This window comes from Drosophila ananassae, chromosome XR (genome assembly GCF_017639315.1).
Source record: "Drosophila ananassae strain 14024-0371.13 chromosome XR, ASM1763931v2, whole genome shotgun sequence".
NCBI lineage: Eukaryota > Metazoa > Arthropoda > Insecta > Diptera > Drosophilidae > Drosophila > Drosophila ananassae.
Window position 1 is genome coordinate 19,889,375 of NC_057932.1, and position 22,740 is coordinate 19,912,114.

At 43.5% G+C, this 22,740-nt stretch overlaps 3 protein-coding genes and 1 long non-coding RNA gene across 7 annotated transcripts in view; 2 read left to right on the forward strand and 2 right to left on the reverse strand.

Annotated features, from left to right (window-relative positions):
• Positions 1 to 4,001, forward strand: part of LOC6498787 (serine-rich adhesin for platelets) — a 20,337-nt gene extending 16,336 nt beyond the window's left edge. For 2 of the 3 annotated variants that reach the window (XM_032452422.2, XM_032452421.2), the window contains exons 9-10: positions 28 to 1,021; positions 1,094 to 4,001. In XM_032452422.2, the coding sequence (XP_032308313.1) occupies positions 28 to 1,021; positions 1,094 to 2,652 (2,553 nt within the window). In that variant the 3' untranslated portion in view covers positions 2,653 to 4,001. The remainder of the gene's footprint in view (positions 1 to 27; positions 1,022 to 1,093) is intronic. The other variant, XM_032452423.2, reaches the window with a different exon arrangement.
• On the reverse strand, positions 2,666 to 9,841 carry LOC6498764 (glutathione S-transferase theta-1). Of its 2 annotated transcripts, none has more exons than XM_001967217.4 (4): positions 9,713 to 9,841; positions 8,096 to 8,242; positions 7,551 to 7,973; positions 2,666 to 6,368 (listed from the first exon to the last, which is right to left on the reverse strand). In XM_001967217.4, the coding sequence occupies exons 1-4, from the start codon at positions 9,804 to 9,806 to the stop codon at positions 6,223 to 6,225; spliced, it is 810 nt and encodes a 269-aa protein (XP_001967253.1). In that variant the 5' UTR covers positions 9,807 to 9,841; the 3' UTR covers positions 2,666 to 6,222. The 2 variants fall into 2 exon arrangements, with proteins under 2 accessions (XP_001967253.1, XP_014759289.1); XM_014903803.3 differs by lacking the exon at positions 9,713 to 9,841 and adding an exon at positions 8,401 to 8,490.
• The window catches only part of LOC123257579, a 15,569-nt gene continuing 1,406 nt past the window's right edge, over positions 8,578 to 22,740 (forward strand). Inside the window, exon 1 of the long non-coding RNA XR_006507713.1 lies at positions 8,578 to 9,539. This is a non-coding gene — a long non-coding RNA (uncharacterized LOC123257579). The remainder of the gene's footprint in view (positions 9,540 to 22,740) is intronic.
• LOC6498763 (small G protein signaling modulator 1) overlaps positions 10,231 to 22,740 on the reverse strand; it is an 18,025-nt gene continuing 5,515 nt past the window's right edge. Inside the window, exons 2-9 of the mRNA XM_001967218.4 lie at positions 15,252 to 15,732; positions 14,967 to 15,186; positions 14,178 to 14,898; positions 13,792 to 14,106; positions 12,647 to 13,731; positions 12,280 to 12,584; positions 11,937 to 12,214; positions 10,231 to 11,876 (exon numbers count right to left, since the gene is read on the reverse strand). Of these exons, the coding sequence (XP_001967254.2) occupies positions 11,788 to 11,876; positions 11,937 to 12,214; positions 12,280 to 12,584; positions 12,647 to 13,731; positions 13,792 to 14,106; positions 14,178 to 14,898; positions 14,967 to 15,186; positions 15,252 to 15,732 (3,494 nt within the window). The 3' untranslated portion in view covers positions 10,231 to 11,787. The remainder of the gene's footprint in view (positions 11,877 to 11,936; positions 12,215 to 12,279; positions 12,585 to 12,646; positions 13,732 to 13,791; positions 14,107 to 14,177; positions 14,899 to 14,966; positions 15,187 to 15,251; positions 15,733 to 22,740) is intronic.

Consider the following 22,740-nt stretch of genomic DNA (forward strand, 5'->3'; position numbering starts at 1 on the left):
GAAATGTAATATAATCTCTCTTTCCAGTACGATTACTTCTTCGAGAATGGGAGCCTGCCGGATCTGGCGGACGTGAGCGGGGGCAGTGGCGCCGTGAGTGCCGCCCAGCCGCAGCAGCAGACCCAGGAGGATCAGACCAGCATGCTGCTCCACAATCTGTCCAAGATCGAGCGGATCACCGAGCGGGAGACGACGAGAACCTCGCGGTTCATCCCACAACTGAGACGAAAGACGCACGGGAAGCGCGGTGGCGTCAACTCGGACACGTACTCCGGCGAGAGTGTTGTGGTAAGCGGTAGCTCCTCCTCCAGTACCATCTCCACCACCATCCACAACCAAAAGAACCACACTAGCAACAGTAGTAGCACCACCAATACCATCACCACCACCACCACAACCACAAAAACCATACAGCAACGTCGGGCACAGCGCAAGGCTGTGCAGAGCATTTGCGATCAGGCTCTAATCCTGCTCCTGCCCTCGCCCTCCTCCTCCTCGGCCCCCACCCCTACCTTTTCCTACGCTCCCTGCCCTACCCCTCGTCCTCGGCCGTCCCCTCTTTCCGTTTCTCTTCCCTTTCAGTCGCTGGACTATGCCAAGGCGAGCAGCACCACCAGCACGACAAGCACCTCCAGCAGTTCCACTCTCCACAGCGGCAAGGCCACGTCCTCCGGCTCCGGCTCCACGACCTCGTCCAGTTCCACGGCCAAGTTTAGCTCCTCCTCGTCCTCCGCCTCGTCGGCCACCGCAGTGGCCATATCCTCGTCCTCGACCTCCACCTCATCGAAGCTGTTGAGCGCCACCACCAAGAAGCGGACAACTGGAGGCGGTTTCCTCGGCTCGCGGTCCACGAGGAAGGCCAGTTTGGACGAGAAGGACTCGGGCAGCGTCGACTCGGCCGGGAGTTTGGGCCTCAGCCTGGGTCTGAATCTGAACCTGGCCAAGGAGCAGCAGCGCAGCAGCGTGGACATCTCGATCCTGCTGACGGACGACGACTCCAGCAGCCGGCTCAGTGATACGGGTATGAGATCCCTGACTTGAAACTGATTCCGAAATCCCTTAATCCAATTCTCGCTTCTAATCCCAATCCAAGGTTCCATGTCGCTGACCACCATCACGGACACCCTGGACAGCAAGCTGAGGAATCTGCGCAGCGGATCCGAGTCGAATGATGAGAACGGGTCGCCGGAGTTCCCCAAGAACAGACGACATACGCTGGGCCAGCCCCTGCACCTGCACTCCGAGAACATTCCGTATGCGGACGAGTCGCCGGAGCGGCTGTTCCACCAGTTCTGCAATCCCCTGGACAGTGCCCCGCTCTCCCTCCACCTGAGCCGCTCCTGCACGGCCACCAACACCATCGGATCGGGATCTGGAGCTGGCGATGAGAAGTTAGTGAAGCAAGTGGTGGCTCCCCTGCCGCCCAGCCTGCTGAAGGCGGCCCACAAGCTCCAGCACTCGGCCACCGTGCCGATCCATCAGGGCAGCTCCACGGCACCGGCCAGTGGCGCGGCCACGCCCACCGGTAGCAGTTCGGGAAACGGAGCAGTCGGTGGTGGTGGCGGCAGTGGCGGTGGGAGCACCAAGACCATACATCCCCGGTTCAGTAGCTACATGAACTACAATGCCACCATTGCGGGAGGAGCGATGCCGGGAGAGCGGGCCACTGGCGGAGGGGGATCGGCCGCCTCCGAGGACGACTCCGAGGGCTCCACCACCAGCGATCCAAAGGAGAAGCTGCTCCTGGGGGAGCGCCCATCGCCGTCGTTTTTTCTCGAGCGCTACAACAAGAAGAGACGAGACCACCGGCTCTTCCGCTCGGCCAGCTTCAACTGCCGCAACTACTCCACGCGGCACCTAACCGGCAGCCAGCAGCCGGCGGCCGGCTCGGGCGGATCGGTCACCGTGGGCGTGGCCTGCTGCCAGGCGGTGAGCAGTAGTGCCGCCGCCGCCACAGGCACTGGGCTGACCAAGGACGAGAAGACTGACATGAATCTGACCAAGAAGCGGCAGATCCAGAACAAGCAGAATCGTTCCATCAAGCGCCGGCACACGGTCGGAGGACCGCACGACTACACTAATGGCTGCTCCAACCACATCCGTGGCGGGCACGATCTGGCGGCCATTAACTACAACCACCACAACCGCCACCACCAGCAGCAGCTGCTCAAGCTGGGCAGCTCCCAGGAGCAGGGCGCTGCGGCGGCGGAGACGACAACCACAACGACTACGACCACAACGGTGCTGCGGCGGTTGGGTGGAGGTGGCGGTAGCGGAGGAGTAGCTACCCCAGGAGACGCCAATGTGGCCCTGCCAGTCACTGGATCCACCAGCAGCAGCAACACTAGCACCAACAACAACAACTCCCCACAGAGCGAAGGAAGCAACGGCAACGGGGGAGGAGTTGGTGTTGGAGTTGGAGTGGTGGGAGGAGGCAATGGCGGAGGTGGCGGCGGCGGAGGAGCCAATGCCACTTCGGGTGGCAACCAGAGCAGCAGCGGCAGCGGCAGCAGCAGCACCACCACCAGCATCAGCATCAGCAACAGCGGCAGCAGTAGCAACAGCAGCAGCACCAGCACCACCCCAGCTGGCGGGGATCAGGTCCTGGAGGTGGGTCTTCGCCTCAAGAACCTAAATCGCGGACGTTTCTAAACAACTTGGACTCTTTTTGAAATCACGGCTCAGACAACAAGGACATCCTAGTCAAGGACAAGGACAAGGATTGGAAATCCCATCAGACTAACCATCAACCAAGAAGAAGATTTTGAGATGATGCCCTCGAAGGAGGAACCAACAGGACACACCTACACTCGAAGAAAAAGTCAGAAACAGAAACAGAAACAAAAACAGAAAAGTAAAAATGAAACTACACTCAGAGAAAGAAACACATGTCAAGTAGCTAAAACAGTTCAAATTAACGAATATCCCCAAAAACAAAGGCTTAAAGTTAAACAAGAGTTTACCATCAGGGTATACTAAAAATATATATTTAAAAACATGAATAATCTGATAAAAAACAAACAGTTTGAAAGAAAGAAAGTATTAAGGATACAAAGGTTTACAAAGAGGTTATGACAAGTTTGGACATGTTTAGATAGGTTTAGATAGGTCTTAGACAAGTTTAGACCAGTTTAGACAAGTTTAGATATGGTTTAGACAAGTTAAGACATGTTTTAGACCAGTTAAGACATGTTCGGACAGGACTTAGACCAGTTTGTACCAATTAAGACTAGTTTAGACCTGTTTATGCTGGGTTTAGACATGTTTAGACCAGTTGAGATAGGATTTAGACAAGTTTAGACAGGACTAAACATGTTTAGACCAGTTTAGACATGTTTGGACAGGATTTAGACCAGTTTATACAAGTTAAGACAGGTTTAGACCTGTTTATGCTGGGCTTAGACATGTTTAGACCAGTTGAGACAGGGTTTAGACATGTTTAGACAGGACTAAACATGTTTAGACAAGTTTTAGACCAGTTTAGGCATGTTTGGACAGAAACAAACTGATTTAAAGGCATTTAGAAAACAGTTTTTTTTGAAAAATGTCCTTATATTCCGAAATTGGTTCTTCGATTCGCTGTCAGGACAGTCAGTCATGCTGATCCTTGAGGGAAAACTGAAGAAGACTCTGGTTGATTTTTCCAAAAACCCTCTAGAGTTTTCTTTTTTCAAAACAAAAGGGTTTTTCCAACCAAAACAAACTTAAACAAAAAGGAATCACTAGAATTATTGTATTTAAATATCAATGTGCAGTTGCTAAATTTGTGTCCAAAAACTTAACGAAAAATAACAAAAAAAATGTTTGAAAATGAAAAACATGATCAATCAAGTGTAACCAAAGCAGAGAAGTTAAATTTTTAGTATTACCAACATTATTGTATCAAGATATATACCTATATATACATATATTCATGTGCAAATTCCGACAAGGGGGTTGTGTTTGAAATGAAATTCCTCATTGGTTTCTTAAACAAAAAAAAAAACAGATATTTTTTAAACCAAAAACACAACTCCCTAAAAACAAAAAAAAAAGGATAAAAACAGGATCTTAACGCAACAAAGCAACGCAAAAGTAACAATCTTAAATGAAATCTATCAGGAGCTGAAAAAAAATATATATTATTAAAATAATAATTATTTATTCGCACACACACACACACACACACAGAAACACACACACTCTGACACACACAGACATTAACGAAAAGGGAACCAAGAGAGATAGCACTAGTTTGTCGATGAAAGAGACAGCAGCAGTTATTTAGAAAGAGATACGCAGCGAGAATGAGACAGAGACAGAGAGAGAGAGAGAGCAACTATTTTGTAAACCGTATACAACAAAACAAAACACAGTGCAGAAAGAAATCGCATAAATAATCCCTACTATATATATATATTTGTAAAGTAATCATCTATATATATATATACAATTAACGAACGCAACAAAAATTGTTAACCATATATATATATATATATATATTTATATATATAAACACCATTATATATGTACACCTATGTATAGGAAACACACAAACACACGCGCATGTAGCTGCCTGTCCGGCCCAGTCCTTCAGTTGATCGTTTTTCTCAGTGTATGTCTGTTTCGTATGCCTGTATGTGTGCGTGTACCTGTTGTGTAAGCAAAAGAAAGTGAAAGAGAGAGAGAGTGGAGAGTGGAGAGTGGAGAATGGAGAGCGAGGGAGTTCTGGAGAGAGATAGCGGATGTAGAACCCATTTTTTTGGTGCCTTAGATTCTTTGCTTTAAAGTTTTTTTTTCCAAAAAAAATTGTTTTTTTTTTAACTTTTTAATCCTATAACTTGTTCTGTCTTTTATTTTGTGAGGGGGTGCATGTTAAAAAAAAAATTAACAAGAAAAGGTGCATCCAAGAGATACAAAATATATACATATTTAAATTAAATGTCTTTAATCTTAAATCCTTAACTTAAAAAAAAAAACACCCGGACAGGTGGCCAGCAAAAAAGAAAAAAACTATATGTTTGAAATTATGTATACACTTGAAGAAACGCAACTATATAATGTATGTTTACCAAAATGTAATAAGCATAACAACAACAACAAAAACGATGGCATAAATTTACATTTACACATAATACCATATATATATATATATATATATATAAAGAAATTATATTATATAGAAATATATTTTTGTGTAGTTTGTATATGATTTTTGTATGATTTAAGGTATTTTTTTGAAAGTGAAAGGAAAACGCATAGACGATGATGAAGAAAAGAGAGTTAATTAAGCAATTATCCGGTAGAAGTATGTAGATTTATATACCCCCTTACACACACACACACACACATATATACATATACCATCCTGTACTGTATAGTATTTTTCCCATAATATTTTTTTTTAAATACTTGTATATACAATTTAATTTTTTTTCATTTTTTTACACACTTTTATGAGTTGAACCCCCCCCCCCACACAAACACACACTTACACACTTACACACCCATATATAAAAAGAAAAAAAAGGATATATATATACACTTGAAGAAAAAAAAAACAAAAAACAAAAAAAAAAGAAAAGAAAAAGATAAACATTTATATATTTTGTATGCATTTTGTTTTGTTAACCGAAGAAGGAGGAACAGGAATAAACGAATGATAATAGGGAGAAAGAGAACGAGGATAAATGGCAGAAGAGTAGTAAGCAAGAAAGAAAGAAAGAAAGTCGAAAGAAAGTATATAGAAATAACCACAAAAAGCGCGCAACGTTGCTATATAAATATTATTATTAAATGCTAAAAACAATTTTTTGTTAGACTTTAGGTAGTTATTTTTTAAAAATTGTATTTTCTATTATATATATGCATATATAGATACACGTATGTATATGTATGTACACATCTGATATATATTATATTTTATTATGATTTTTTTTATTGCGACAAACAACAAACAAACAAACAACCAACAACAAAAACAATTGTGGATTTCTATAAAAAAAAACAAAAATTCTATAAGCCACGACACAATAATAAAAAAAAAAAATGAGAAACCAACAACCAATATTAAGAATAAATTGTACAAGGATAAACAAGAAAAAAATAAGATGTTTTTCATTATTTATTTTTTATATTTTTAATATTTTTAATATTTATTATTTTTTTACATCTAAATCCCCCCCTAAGGTATATATATACATAATGGCAATGTTTCTGATCCTTCAGATCCTTCGCAGAGCCCTAGAGCTTCGCCTGAGGTCCTGTCCCGGATATCTTGTAGACGAACTCGTGGGCCACGTCGTAGTGCGGATTGCAGCTCTGGCGCACTCGCTTCAGCCAGGCCCGGATCTTGGGGTACTTGATCCTCACATCGTAGTCAGCCATGCCTGGAATGGGAATTTCAATATAATTTTAATTTAATCTATAATTTTATAATTTAGTCTATAACTATGGTATTTGTTGGCTGATCCGAAAACGGAGTACCTTTAATGAAACTGTACACTAATTAGCTTCGATCTGCATCAGAAATTTGCGAAAATAGAACTACAAATATTTTCACCTATTTTTTGATACATTTTATGATGTTACCCCTTGGAAAATTTTCGAAATCTGGCTCAAATTTTAGTTTTTTAGATTTGAATGAGGAATGATAGTATTTGAAGAGCTGAGTTCGGAAAGGTATAACATTTATAGATCTGATAACTATTAGCCGAGTTATGACAATTTGAATATCGTGTTCGAACCCCATTTTTCAAAAATCCGGAAAAATTGGAAATCTACAATTTCCCGAAAGGTTTTATGTCATATTTCAGTCATTTTTCAACCGATTTGAAAAAGTGAACCCATTTATTTATCACAAAACTAATCTGCTTCGATCTGCATTCAAATATTTGAGAGATAAAAAAATTAGTTTTTGACTCATTTTTCGATAAATTTTATGATGTTACCCCTTGGAAAATTTTCGAAATCTGGCTCAAATTTTAGTTTTTTAGATTTGAATGAGGAATGATAGTATTCGAAGAGCTGAGTTCGGAAAGGTATAACATTTGAGGATCTGACAAGTATTGGCCGAGATATGGCATTTGGAATATAGCATTTGATCACATTTTTCAAAAATCTGGAAAAAAGTGGAAATATAAGTTTTCCTGTTGGGTTTTAGGCCATATCTCAGTCATTTCCGCACCGATTTGGAAAAGAGGACCCATTTATTAATCAGAAAACTAATCCGCTTCGATCTGCATCAAAATATTCATAAAATAAAGAAATACATTTTTGACCCTATTTTTCCATAATTTTATGATGTTACCCCTTGGAAAATTTTCGAAATCTGGCTCAAATTTTAGTTTTCCATATTTGAATGGAAAATGGTAGTACTTGAGGAGCAGAGCTCGGAAATGTATAACATTCAAGGATCTGATGAGTATTAGCCAAGTTATGAAGGTTTCAGTTTTGAAAAATCGTCCCTAAAGTCAATTTCCTGATTTTCTGAATCTTGAACCCTATGCCCAGCCTATTTTGAAGTGAAAACCGATCTGTAGAATATATATCCAACTAATATAGAAGCTTACGTGTCTGTTCTATCTCGCAGGCTGCAAAGATGTCGGCCACCGTGAGGGAGTTGCCGGTGAGGAAGTCCTTGCCCTCCAGCCAGACCTCCTCGACCACGTCCAGGTTGCGCTCCATGTGCATCCGCATGACCTCGATCTTGGCCTCCGTGGGCGTCTTGCCGGTGAGGAGGGGCTCCAGCCAGACGGTCCGGAAGTACATGGCGCAGGTTAGTCGGAGGGTCATGTGCTGCCACTCGAGGAACTCGTCGATCCGGCTCTGGTCGACAAAATACTTGGGATAGAGGTGCTCCGGGATCTTGCCCTTGGCGCTCAGATACCGCAGAATGGCCACGCTCTCGGCCAGCTTGTAGCCGTTGTCGTGGATGCAGGGCACCCGCTGGAATCGGTTTATCTCCCGCTTGTAGTCGTCGGTCAAGTGCTCGCCTAGACAGTGGGGGGGGCAAAGGGCAAAGGGCAAAGGGCAAAGGCGATTAGATAGGAGTCGCTTATATTATTATTATATTTTATTGGTCCACGTCCACCCTAGTAGGTGGCTCCTTCCTTACCATTCCGGAGAGCCACCACACAGTCCTCAAATGGCATATTGCTGAGGCGGAATATAATTAGGAGGGCCCTCGAGGGCTGCGACATCAGGTCGTAGTAGTAGCGTATGGGAGCGGACATCTTCAGGTGGGTGGCCTGCCTAACGGGAGCTGCAAGACAGCAGAGCAACACAAAAACAGAACAACAGAATTGTAAATAATATTTAAGAAATAAACAAACTAGAGACCCTGGTCCAAAGATCAGACATGGATCGGGTGTTGCAACCCAAAGAAATCTCTTCTTTTTTTTTTTTCCACCAAACACACACCGCAAGTTCTCGGGCCAACAAGTTCGACTGACAAAGCTACGCTAGCAAGAGGCTAGAGAAGTAAAGCTCTGGGAGCAACTGGGATCGAAATCAGCTGAGCGCACTATATATAGAGAGGAGAGAGTAGAATTATGGTTGGGCGGAAATGGGCGGAGAAAGAGAGAGAGAGAGAGAGGGAGCTTTAAGGTGCGTGCCAAGTGCGTAAAGCTTTTCAAAGGCGTTGAACTTTTGGGAGATCTTTCGGGTTTTTATACTACTAGTATTAGTTGGGGGTTATAATAGTATAATATATACTGCAATTTATTTTATTTTGAATAAAAAGTTATCATTTTTCTATTTATTTTCTTTAAAAAAGTTATCATAAGTAAAAATGATAGAAGAGAATAAAATAAATTTCTATTAAAGTCTCTACATGCCTTTAAATTTATAAAAACTTAAATGCCTTCCCTGAAATACCCTCTCTTTAAACCACCCCCCTTTTTCCCCTCAAGAAAGTCTCCCCACAAGGTGAGAACAGAAGATGCTCTCCTTTACTCGAAAGTCTCCAAGTTTTCTTCAAGAGAGCGTGACACCTTTCGTCAGCGCCTGCTCTCACGTGGAGTCTGCTCTCACCGATCGCAGGTTCCTTTTTAATCCTTTCTGAGTCACCACATCATTCCCGTTTTGGTCGTCCGGGCGTTCGGTGCTTTTCGGTATTTGTGATTTGTGATTATAATTAATCAGTGTTTTAAATTAAAGACTTCTTTATATCATTTCGTGTAATTAAAGTGAGTTAATACAATTTTTAATCATATTTTCACGTGCCCCATTTTTACGTCGCAAAAAAGTGCAATCCCCCCATAAAAATGTAATCCTTGCATCTGGGGTTATCTATTTTATATCTGTGTCTTGATTAAATAAAGGTTTTAAGTGTAATTTGTGGTGTTATTTGAAATGTGATGAAATTCGTTGATGAAGAGGCCCCCCTCTTTTTTATTTTTTTTTGGAGTGCAAGTGTAAGTGAAAGAGAGCCCCCAAAGGGCCTGCAAAGTACCGTAAGCAGATTAACAAGAGTGTTTACAATTTACATTGAAAATGAGTGAGAGAGAAAGGGATGTAAATAGTATCCATTAAAGGACAAATTGGAAGAACAGTTAAAGGTAAGTTTGCTTTTTCTTTTCTTTTCTTCATATAATTTAAAATATATTATATTCTTGTTATATTATTTATATATTATTGTCAAATTGATGACCCCCATATATAATTTATATTAAAAATGCATAGAAAGTAGCTCCTTTTTTGTGTAAAATTCCCCTTAAACCCCAAAACTTACTCCTCCTCCTGGTGACTTCTTCGAAGGCCAACTGCATCTGATCCTCTGATCCGTTGGTGAGTCCCAACAAACTGGCCAAAATCGAGACCGCCATGCCAACTTCTGCATCCAACTGCTCCGAGTTCAGGCCGACGAATGAAAAAGTGCAACTGCAGGGTCTTTAGCTTATATAGCTTATATTATACATATATAAAAAATAATGATTAAAAAATAAAAAGAAAACGAAAAGTAGAAGCCTGAAAAGAGAGCAAGGCGAAATTGGCAAATAAAAGATAAGGCGGGTTTCCCTTTCTACAAACCATGCACTGAGAGAAAAAATGTAATAGGATTTCTTACAATATTTATATTCTTTAAAAGGTGATTTTTATAAAAAACTATATTAAATATTGAAAACTATTTCTATGATAATTAATAATTAATTTTTGATAATATTTTTCTTTCAATTATATATTACTTTTCATTCATCCGCTTGGCTCCTATATATATATATCTCCTATATATAGGCTATAATCAATCCGATTTCGGGCCATTGGCAACAACAAGTGGAGTCGTGGGAATGGAACCTTGGAGGAAGGTCTCCCTTATCGCCCCTGTTCCCGATAACCCCAGATTGTTTACCTTTGCGGTTGGGTTTGCTTATTTTTATGATTTCTGGATGGATCAGCAGATGGATTTATCGAAGAAGGGGTTGTAGAAGTTTCCGTTAAGGAAGAATTTAAGAAAATAATAATAAATAATAAAAAATAGTAACAGAAAGAGTCGAACTTGAGTCTATAAGGTTTAAATAATAAAATAAAATACTTAAAATCAATAGAAATAAATAAAAAATAATTAGAAGTAGTAACAGAGTCGAACTCTAGTTTCAAATAATACTTAAAAAATATCAAAAAGTGGATTTTTTGAAGAAAAATAGTAAAAGTTGAGAAATAAATATTAAAAAATCAAAAATAGTAGCAGAGAGAGTCGAACTTCTGTCTATAAACTTCGTAAAAAAATATCAATAAATATCGTAAAAAAAGTTATAAAACTTAATAAAGAAATAAAAAAAAGTAACAGAGAGAGTCGAACTCTAGACCCTAACCTAGAAATATTAAAAAAAAAACCTATAATAAATCAACTGTTGTATAGATCTTTAATTTCCCATAATAATAATTACCAGAAAAAATCAAAAAATACAAATAGTTGAAGAAACTCTATCTCCCCTGACCTTAAAAAAAAAGAAAACCAGCCCACATGGCGTATGAGTTATATATTTATTGATTCTTTCTCTGCTTTGTACTTGTACACATTTATGCTATATAGGTATTAGTTAATATTATATATCCGCTTGGGTGTAAACATGTATATATATATATATATATATTTCCGATCCGGTAACTGGGGCTAAACCTGGGGAGTCAGGAGTGGGGGGCGGGGAGAGTAGGAGAATAGGGTACATTTACAAAAAGTGACAATCAAGATACTATATAGTACTATATAGTATATAGTGTATACACATATATATATAATATTTTTATAAAAAATAACACAAGAGAAAGAGTCTAGAGTAGAGGGGGGCTTGGCAAGTACTTGGACTATACATCCATTGTAGAATACTTTCATCCAGATGGTGGATCATATCTCTATATATCATATATAATATATAGTATACCATATATCATATATCTCTCTTGTAATTGAAGACTTGGCCTTGATTGTTTCGCACAATGGGGATCTTAAATCGCTGGTACAGAGTTCCTTTCTTTCTTTTTTATTCTGAATCGGAATAGTGCTTGGAATAAATTGATTTCTTCTCATATGTGTCTAGGATATATATCGGTTATTTGATTCTTCATTTCTTCATTTCTTGATATCTTGATTCTTTTTTTTTTTAGTGTAATATTCCTCCGTCTAACTTCTGGAGCTAAAATCGTAGAGTTCAGAGTCTTTTTTTTTGTGTCGGCCCCTCGGGGATATGCTTGGGGGAGTTGCGGGAAGAACTGGCTCAGAGTTGACACACAAAAATATATATATTATATTTAAATCCTGGAGTTGTTTCTTCCAGTGTAATAGGGACTAGTTCCTACTTCCAGTTCCTACTTGTTCTCAATGATCATCTGCAGCTGGAGGACCAGACTCCTGGCCAGTTGCAGCACTGCCTGGGCGTTGTGCCTCTCAGCCATTTCTGGAGGAGATCAAGGGATTAGAGATTAGAGAGATTAGTTAAGAAATCCGGATAACCCACCATTGAAGAACTTGATGACGTCCGTAAAGTCCATGCTGTTCGAGAGGATGATGTCGCGGTAGGTCTCCAGCAGGGCCAGGGCCAGGAAGAGGACAAAGTGCCCGGAGGCGATGTGCTTGGCCGCCCAGATCACCTCCCAGGTGGCGAAGACGTCGTCGTAGACGAGCTCCCGTTTGAAGTCGAGCAGGAACCAGCGGTAGCAGAAGTAGAAGTGCGTGTAGTCCCCGTTCGAGTCCATCAGGTCGTACATCTCCGAGTCCAGGATCTGGATGAGCGATCTACAGAGAGAGATGGGGATTAGGATTAGGCAAGGCTATGGAGAAGAAGGATATGAAGCATCCACCTCATGTTGGCAAAGTGCATGTCCATGGCCCCGCCACTGGGAAAGTTCTCGATCATCCGCTCCATGAGCTTGCAGAAGCAGCTGTAGCTGAGGGACTCGTCGTCGAAGATGACCAGGAGCGGCGCCACCAGGTCGCACATGCCCTGCATGTAGCCCACGTCCAGGTGCTCCCACACGTACGTCGAGATCACGTTCCGCAGCTTGTCCAGGTTCTCGTTGGCGAAGTACCAGTAGTTCCGGTCGCACCTCTGCACGTCCTTCTCGATCCGGTGGAGATTGAGGCCGAACTGCTCCAGGAGTTCGCTCTGCGGAGGAAGGGGCATGAGAGGACTGAGGATTTAGGACTCAGGACTCAGGATGTACTTACGCTGTAGACGCCGCCATTGGAGCTGGCTGGGGAGGCGCAGGCCGACTTGGGCTCCTGAAGGGCATCGAGATTGGAGCCAGGACCTGCTCCTCCGGCTGTCTCGCCGGGCGACTCCTCGAGGGGCGACATCTGGTGGTCGCCCTGTCCCCCCGAGGCCCGGGGGCCGCGCTCCCAGTTGGCTATGTCCACGGAGGCCTTCGTGATGATGACGGAGGCGGCCTGCTGGTGGGGCTTCGCCGCCCCCGACGCCGCCGACGCCTCCTCGTCCTCCGGCAGCTGCAGCTCGTCGGCGCTGAGGTACTCCGGGCTGAGGACACTGCGGGTGGTAGTCTGGGCCCCGCCCATGCCCACCGTCTCGTACGAGGAGGCCGTGGAGGTGGAGCAGCTGGGCTCGGGATTGGGGGGAGTGCCCTGCTCCTCCGGTTTGGCCTGCTTCTCCCGCTCCCGCTCCCTGTCCTGCTCCTGGTCCAGGTCCTCGTCCAGCTCATTGAAGCTCTCGCCCTCGTCCACGTGGCCCGAGTCCGTGCTGGTCTTCATCGATCTGGGGATGGGCTTCACGCTGAGATGCATGCCACTGAGGCTGGTGACCAGTCCGCCGGCCCCTCCGGCACCCCCTGCCCCGCCGCCCCCCTCCTGCTGCTGCTGCTCATCGAACTCGAGGTCACCCGGATCGGAGATGTCCGATATGTCCTCGAACACCTCGTTCTCCAGCTCCCCGCCACCCAGGTCCAGGTCGACGGCTCGGACAGTCCTCTCGTTGCCGCTGTTGGAGCCGGAGCTCAGCTTGGCCACCGCCCGGGCGGTCTTCTCCTTCTCCCGCTGCTGGACGATGGCGTCCACGGCCAGCCACTCGCTCATGGTGGTCTCGTAGTAGTGCTTGCAGGTCTCGTCCTGCTTCTTCCGCTCCTCCGGAGTGGAGCCGAAGGCGTAGTGGCCCAGGAGATACGGCCACACCTCCTGCCGCATCTCCGGCTGGACGCCCCCAAAGTACACCAAACGGTAGAACTCGGTGGCGTTCTCCAGGACTCCGTCCACGTTCAGCAGCTCCCAGCGCTCGCGGGTCAGGCCCTCCTCATCGGCTTTCACTGGAAATGGATAGGGATTAGGATGTAGGCTCTAGGATCTAGAATCGCTTTGCAACTTACTTTCCGGGGTGATCCTGCCGTGCACCAGGCCGGAGAGGTGCGTCCTTACTGTAGAGAGGTGCCGGCAGTAGGCCAGCCACCCGTAGAAGGCCCGGGAGATGATCTGGCGCCTCATCGTGGAGCAGACCATCTCGATGCTGGTGCTCTGCTGGAGCATCTGCTGCTGGTGGTGGAGGAGGAGGGGCGACTCGAGGGGGAACTGGTCGATGGAGAGGCTCTTGTTGGAGCAGTCGCTGCTTCCGGTGGTGGAGCAGCTGCTGAGCTGGGCTCGTCGCGGAGTGCTCCGCACAAAGTCCAGGATGGAGTGGGTGGCGGCTGTTCCAGGGATTAGAAGGATTGGTAGGATTAGAGGGACTAGGAGGACCACCAGGACATCATCTACTCACCAAACTCCTCGTGCCGGCTCTTGCTCACAATCCTGAAGACATAATCGATGGGCGTCTCGTCCACGGACTCCATGACGGAGGGCAGGATCCGGCGGCGCATGCTCCTGGGCCAGAGGAACATCTTGCCGATGCCCCGCTGCGACCAGAGCGGCGGATCGAGCTGGCCGTGGGGCAGGAGGCCCGTCTCCAGGCAGCTGAGGAACTGCTGCATGTGCCCGCCCTCCGGGAAGTGGATCGGCGGTCGCTGGACACCGTCCTGGCCGACCAGGATGACTGTGCCGCCACTGTCCTCGCCCCGGCTCTGGTGGCAGTGGACATACACGATCTCGTCCACGTTGATGTTGAGGGCGTAGGCCCAGAAGGCGTCCTTGTCGATGTCCTCCTCCTCGGCCTCGTTGTAGCCGTTCATCAGCTGGTTGGGCGTCCACTTGATGGTGAGGGTCTGGATGTGCTGGTGGAGGCTCAGGTAGCCGGGCATCGGCTCGGCCACGTTCTTGGGCAGCACCTGGACGTTGTTCTTCCCGTAGAGGAGGGTGGCCTTGGCGTTCTGGTGCAAGGACTCCACATAGTCCTTGGCCACACTGGCCGAGGCAATGGACTTGAAGGAGCCGCTGCTGGCCTCGTCCGAGGACGTGTTCAGGCTCCGCTTGAAGTTGATGATGGCCGGCCGGGAGCAGGTCGACGAGGAGCGTCGGCAGGAGCTGATGCGATGTCGCTGCACCTAAATGGAGGACAACGGATGAAGGATCAAGGATCAAGGACATCCTTGTTGGAAGACTAATCTCTTACCAGCTCATCGGCATGGGGATCGGTCCAGTAGTGATCCGCTGTCTTGGCCCGGGTGAACTCCAGGGCACAGGGACCCACCAGCAGGGAGCTCAGGATGGACCCATAGTCCGGATCGGCCACCAGGGAGTCCCGCTCGTAGAAGCTACTGGCATTGCTCACCAGGTACTCGATGATCTTGGTGAGCCGCTTCTCGTAGAGGGCCAGTCGGATCCAGAGGTACCTGGAGGAAGGGAATGGAGGCGTTATGACTTCCAACTGGTTCTCACTTCCTGCCTCCAAACTCACTTCAGGCTGGCCAGCGACATGCTGGAGTTACTGGCACTGACACTGACACTGACCGAGGCGGAAGCGGAGGCGGAGACGGAGACGGAGGCCGAGGAGCTGCTGGCCGCCACCTGCTGGCTCCCGGACATCGAGTGGCTGCTGCTCTTCTTCAGCATCGGGGGGCGCTGGAAGCTGTCGGAGCTGCTGGAGGAGCGCTTGCTGGGATCACTGGCCTCGATCTCCTGGACCAGCTTGCTGATGTGCTCCGCCTCCGGGCAGCTCTTGGCGATCTTGTGCAGCAGCGCCGTGGTGGAGGAGGTCTTGAAGAGGCCCAAGGCCCTGCGGCGGAGGCCCTGACTGAGACAGGCCTCGACGGCGCCACAGAGCGAGGTGACGGAGCTGCTCTCCTCGTGGACGTACTTCTTGGTGACCGCCTCCTCCATCAGTTGCTTCACCTCCTTCTTGACGCTGGCGATCAGGCGCTCCTTGAAGTCCATGGTGTCTGGAATGGGGGGGAGTGTCAGTTTCTAATCAGCAAACAAGAGTCCTTCTATCCCCCAACAAGGACAACGGTCCTGCTCTCCCTGAAACCCAATATGTGTCGCCCAATCCGTGATGGCTTCCGGCCACCTATAATTTCATTTTCACTAATTGTTTGCCATTTAGGGGGGGGTAGTGGAGGGGGGGATACAGGGATACAGGGATAGAGATACAAAGATACAGATAGAGAGAGAGATACAGATACAATGGGGAGGCAAGGAGTGATAGATGGCGCTGTTGTAGGGCTCTGTTGCATAACTCTGTCATAAAATCCACATATCCTGATCGGAGAACGAATCTGAGGGACAGGAGGGCCATAAACCACTCGCCTGTTGCCATTTTCTCATAAATCTCATCAATAAGGATAACAGAAAGGATAAGGAGGGGGAGAGTGGGAATTGGTGAGGAGTCATGGGCTATAGTCTGCAAGATTATAGTATTTTATGATTCTACAAGTTAAATAAGTTTAGATTATCATCTTCAGAAGGCAATTGGAGGAACATATTGAAAGGATATTGGATGGAGAAGGACATGGATCGGAGGAACAAGGCTGAGAAGTAAAATTTACAAGATACTATATCTTCAGATTCGTATTATTATTGTTTATATTTCTCTTATATCTGTCTAAAGTTTATATATTAAGTAGTTATGGCATAGTAGTTAAAAGAAGGTCAAAAGGAGTTAAATACTGGCCTAAAATCGAATTAAATTATAATAATCCAGTATATAGACCTCCAGGCTGGCAGATATAGTAAGAATACCAACTGATTTATTTCAGATTCCCCGCCAGATATAATATCTTTGTCCCTATAGATACATATCTATCTATATACATATCTATCTATAAGAAAGGACATCTCAAGACAAGCTACAACTCAACTAAGAAGCTCTCTTCCTCAAACTGTTGCTCGAAAACTGAATAGATTCTTCTTTCTTGTGGAAGAACAGTCTTTAAAGACTCATAATCATAATACCCATAAAATAAGCTACAACTTCCTACCAATACGCCCTCATTGGTAGGAACCCCCCACCAACCCTCTATAATATTCCTTCAAGATCATAAAAAAAGAAAAGAGAGAAAAAGCAATCAATAGCCGATAAATCGTGAATGGTTTCAGGATGAAATTTCAGGACATATTGGTTTTTAGGGTTTCCCCTTCCAGGGGGCAAGGGGCAACAGGGGGCAGGGAGTGGGGGATAGGTCGCCCAGACTGCACTTCCCACTGGCCTGGTCGCCTGATGGCCTGGTCGCCTGATGGCCGCCAGCTGGGACGGGATGAGTTCAATATGCTCTCCTGGCCTGGTTTCGGGCGAGTGGCGAGTGGTGGGTGGTGGGTGGAAGCATGGAACCATGGAACCATGGAGCTCCACATCTGTGGCGACAACAAAGTGCCTGGCGTCTGAACCGCCGACCGAGTTGTCGCCAGGCGGTGTCCTTGGAAGTGTCCTGGCGGCGAACAAAAAAAAAAAAAACCGGTTGCCCCTGTTTTAATTGCAGCTCTTTTGTTGCTTTCTTGTCTGCACTCTGGGTGCTCTTGGTTCTCTTCCTCTCTCCCTCTAGCTCCCCCATGTCCTTTATGTCCTTTACGTCCCTTATATCCTTTATATATCCTTTGCCTTTTTTTCGCACTGTAATTAGCATTTAAATGCTCGCCATTGAGGCCATGGCAACAAGTTTTAATAACTTAATTCTCAGAGGCAGAGGCAGCCGGAAAATGCAAATATTATGCAATAATCAGAGGGGGGGGAGAAGTCTAGGGGGGTGGCCAGTGGCCAGTGGCCACTCGCCAGGGGAGAACCATTTGCTATTTACTTTCCCCTGATTTCTGTATTTATTTGTTTTCGTTTCCCGCTTGTTGACAATGTCGGAGGAAAGTAAATAAAATGGAAAGTGCACAGAGAGAAAAATATAAATATATATATTTCATTTATCCAAAAATAAACTTGAAACAATAAATTAGAGGGACTATCTTGGCTCTATCTTGTACTAGAAGACCTTCAATAACACTCTCTAGGAGTGTCCTGCATCCTTTATCCTGCCAGTGCCTACAGGCTCCAATGACATTGGCACTGACCACCAAACAAAGTTAGAAGCTGGGCCTCTGGGACTCGTCCGGCAGTGGCCACATCATCATCAATGGCAGGGGGCAGCAGGAGGGAGGCAGGAGGCAACTGGCCAGGCAGAATCACAGAGCCACCTGGGGGATGCCACCTCCAGTTCACCTCCACAGCGACCTTGATGAGAGCTTGATGGTCTCGGTCTCGGTCTTGGTCCTGGGCCTGGTCTTGGTCCTGGCCAGCGATTATCCCACTGGGATTCGAATGCTGTAGGTCAGCACACACACACTCTGACACACACACTCCGACTGCACACCCGTAACCGTAATAATTCCAGTCCGGAGTCCGCAGTCCGGACCACTCTCCCGGGCCACCGGAAAGCCTGAAAAGGTTGCTCAAAAGGAAGCCATAAAACCAAATCCTTAAAGCTTCGTCCATCAGTTCACTTTCTGCAGTAGTTTCTGGCTTTTATTCCAGAAATTAATCAAAAAAATTTTTATTTTAAATTAGTTTTGAGTTTTATGTTAAATTTTCCAGTATTTTTAACTGTTTTTCAATCTTTTTTAAGATATTTCAATTATAAACTAACAAATTTACTGGAAAAAATTCGATTTTATGATTTTTATGATTTCTTATGATTCACAACTGGTTCTGCCAGAGCCATGATTTTTAGGATTTTTTATAATTCACAACTGGTTCTGCCCGAGAATATGTAAGGAGGCGGCCTCTAAGAAGGATTAATTAATTACAATTGTTATTTTTGCTTTCTTGTTTTTTATTTTTTAACCAGAAATGTAGTAGTAATCTATACTATTTTCATATTAATTTTAATTACCAAAATGTGGTGCTCATAATTTAATTTAAACTATTTATATACGATTTTGCCTCCTCTACAGCGAAGTCGATATCAAGAGTCCTAGCTCCTTTTTTTTTTACCAATTTTGTTTTATTTTATTTTTTAAAAAGGTATTATGAGCGAAAAACATGATGGCTCTTAACCGGTTCAGGCTGAGACTGTTTTTATAATTTAATTTGTTAAAAAAAACTATGATAAAATAACTATTGTTTTGGGTACTATTTGTTTTTAATATTTTATTTAATTTGATTTTTAAATTAAACTTGAAATTTCTCATAATAAAAGTCAATAAAAACACCAATTAAAGAGCTGTAAGCTTCATATTTTCTTGTGAAAATCTCCTAATTGCCTCTGATATTTCTGTTAAATATTTGGCAAAAATAAAAGTGACAATTTTTGGTAATATTTTGTGAATATTTTGTGCTCCCCGAAGCCACTAGAACTGGCAACAAAGTGTCCTTTTCCTCTCAAGGGCTTTTGGCCATCAAGTTTGAATTACAAACAAATTCCGAAGAACCGAATAGTTTCCGGGGCTTTTGGGCTTGTTTTGATTATTAAATTTATTGATTTTTGGAGAGAATAGAGAGAAAGCAATAGCAATTAAGCACTGCACTCTGAGAAATAATTTGAAATAAAATTAATTAATTAATAAGCCACTGGAATTAGGAAACTTTCTAAAAAGCAATCAGTTCTGTTAAAGAAAAATAAAATAAATAGGCAGAGAGGCAGAGTGGGAGAAGCTCTACAAGGAACTTTATCAATTATCCCCCCGAACAATCAATGGGGGGATTCTGGTTGAGTGGAAAATCAATTTCAGTTTCTGCCAAGTTCAGGGACTCTCCTGCCCTGCTCCTAGTCCCAGTCCTAGTCCTAGTCCTGGTCCAAGTCCTGGTCCTAGTCCTGATTCTGGCTTCCTGTAATCGTAAATTCATTTGGTCGCCCAGAAATGGCAATTGATGGCTTAAACAGGCTCAATAGCCATTTTGGCCAAAACACACACACACACAGAGAGCCATTTTTGGGCCTTAATTAAGAGGAGCGGAAAATTGGGGGGAAATGGAGGGAAAACCAAGTGGCGCACCAGGACCTGGCCGCAGAGCCTTTTAAATAAAATGCCATTTTCTATTTCCATCAGAGCCTTTTTTGTTCGCTGGACCGGATTGTTGCCCAAAAGAATAAAAAAACGAAAATATTTATAGCTCAGAAGGTGGCTTCCGATTTAGATTTCAGATTTCCGACTTCAGACTGCTTTTAAGGAAAGTTATAAATATTTTCTTATAAATGTTATTTTTCCCAAAAGGCAGAAGCCATCTGGCTCCACTTTCCAGGCCCCACTGGCACGTATCTGTATCCGTATCTGGCTCATAATGTATCTGCCAGTTTATCAAAATGACAACTATTTTATGGAATTAAGATAAATACTTAATTACAAAAGGGCACTGGCGCTGGCGCTGGCACTGGCAGAAGGCAGAAGCCACGCAGGACAAGTTTCTGCAAAAAACAAAACTAACTGGGAGACAAATCTGCTACAAACATCTGACAACTGGCAATACACTGAAAATATTTATTATATATTAGAGTATATAGATTTTTTGTAAGAGCTTCAAGGAGAGAGACTAGTTTTCAAGTCTTATTTTCTAGACTTTTTCATAAAATATCAACAAAAAACTTGAAAATATGTTTAAAAAAGTAATTTTAGCAATTTAACAAACTCTTTTCCAATTAAATAATTTATTTTATACAAGTTTTCAACAATTTTAATGATTTAAAACTAGTTTATTATGAAAAGTTCCCAAGGTTTAATTATTGTCTTGCTTTTGTTTAATTTTTTTAAGAAATCTTGTTTTCTTAAAGATATTTTTCTTGAAAATTATGCCTAAAACCAATAGATATAGAAAGATATTGTAAAAAAAAAGTAACTCCCCATTTCTCTTAGTGTTCTCTGACCCATTATGTTCCTGTCTATTGGTTCTACATCTGTTGCTTTTTTGTCTTTTTGTTTTTGTTTTATTTTTTTGTTGTTTAGTTGTTGTAGTTTTTTGTTGTTGTTGTTGTTGGTGCGTGACAAAGTTTTGTTTTGTTTGTGTTTTTTTTGGGGTTTGGTGCTATCTGGCAGATGGAAATGTAGCAGGACCCGCATAAACAGATAGCCAGGCAGATATATATGAGGGCATTATACAAGAGAATAAATATATATATATATATATATATGTATAGTGAGGGTTGGGCCAAGCTGCGACATTAATTACAGTCTAATGTGTTGTACATATTGTGTGTGTTTGGGGTTGTGCTTGTGTTGGAAAGTGTGTGTTGGGGAGAGAGTGTGCCCGCCTGACCCCAACACGCAAACTGCATTATCATGTTAGTGTTTAGTGTTTAGTGTTTGTGTTTTTTACCCCCACTCTCCCCCCTCTTGTCTTGTTGTTGTGTCTGTCTGCTGGAGACCGCAGCCAGACCGAAAGTAAAAAGTTTGCCAGGATTCCTCGACTCGACTCGGAATAAATACAAAAAAAAAAAAAAATAGAAAAAGGAAAGGGTAATCGAAGCTGCAAACTTGGCCGAAAGGTCACAGTTTATTGAAGATAAAAAATCGTAAAAGTTAATAAAAAATTTAATGCAATTAGATCAGATCTTAGATCAGAGTACACATTTTCTCTTAAATCTTAACCCTCATGGCGTATACTTAATATTACGTATACGCCTAATAGAAGAGAACCCCCCTTTAGAGATATTCATTACTAATATTAGTTTAAACAAAACATATTATTAAAAAAATTAAAATTAAAAAAAAAAGGATTTCAAGGATTTATTCACCAAATGTTATCCCTGAATGAACTGAAATTAATAAGTGTTATAATTAATAAGTGTTAAAATTATTAAGTGTGTTCCGTTATAATTCCGAATCGGTACTGGTCGGGCCTATATAAGGGCAACAGGTCCAGGGGAGAAAAATTTTTTTCTCAATTTTTTTTTAATTTTTTAATATTTAATACACTTCTATTTTATTAATTCACTCTTTGTGGTACTCTTATATTTCATTTTAATCCTTTGCTTTTCTTATTAAATTACTGATATTAAAATAAGTTTTAGAACAACTAAATAGCCTTTTAAATTGCTTCCCTGCAGCGACTTGAATGCAAAACAAAGTGTCCTTTGCCTCAAGGACATGGACATTAGGTGTCAACTTTGAATTACAAAGAAAGAAAACTTCTCAGGCTGTGTTGGAATTTTGTTTAATTTTATTTTATTGATTTTTAATGAAGAAGACTAGTTTTGGCTGTAAACTAGTTGGGTTTTAAAGTTTATTAGACATTTTTTTTGCTAAAAATCCGTGGGACCAGGGCGTATACTTGATATTGCGTATACGCCCAGTAGGCCTTGAATAATTTTTTAATATATTTTGCTTTTCAAAGAGAGATGAAAATGCAATAATAATGAGGAAAACTAGAAATTTGGCTAAAAAAATATAGTAAACCACGGCGTATACTTGATATTGCGTATACGCCAGGTAGGCCTTAAAAAAAGTATATTTGTTTCTGCTTTTCAAAGGGAAGTAATTTTAGCTGCAAAAACCTAAAAAAAATAATAATTAAATATCTGTAGACCTTGACCTCTGCCCTTTCCAGTGCTATCCCACCCCTCTGGAATCCTTTTTTTCCGCAAATTAGATTCGAAATAAAATTGAATTGGAGCGGAATGCCAGAGAGCCACTACAGAGTCACTCTTTCAATAAAAAACATAAAAAAATTAAGCATCAGCGTGTGAGTTTAATCGTGAAAGGTCGATCTAAAGGTCAGGTGGGGGGTCTTCCCATTCGATTCATCATAAGAGTGGGAGTGGGGGAGAGGGAGACCTCGCACCCCCACCCCCACCACCACCCCCACTTTAATTCCAAAGTAGCACCCACGAGTGCCCTCTGACCTTTCGGTTTGGACTGCATTCGATGCATTTCGAGATGGGGACACTGTTTGCGGGCTTAATTAGCCATTCAGTGGGCGTGTTTGTATTTGTGCGTCTGTCATTGTTGTTTGCTTGCTTTTTCCGGGCCAGCTTTCC

What these genes read in the sequence shown, in the direction of transcription:
- LOC6498764 (XM_001967217.4), bottom strand. Translation starts at nt 9,806, where the DNA reads ATGGCGGTCTCGATTTTGGCCAGTTTGTTGGGACTCACCAACGGATCA. An exon ending in AGAAGTCACCAGGAGGAGGA is followed by an intron (nt 8,243 to 9,712) that starts GTAAGTTTTGGG and finishes GCTGTCTTGCAG; the next exon opens with CTCCCGTTAGGCAGGCCACC. An exon ending in TGTGGTGGCTCTCCGGAATG is followed by an intron (nt 7,974 to 8,095) that starts GTAAGGAAGGAG and finishes CCCACTGTCTAG; the next exon opens with GCGAGCACTTGACCGACGAC.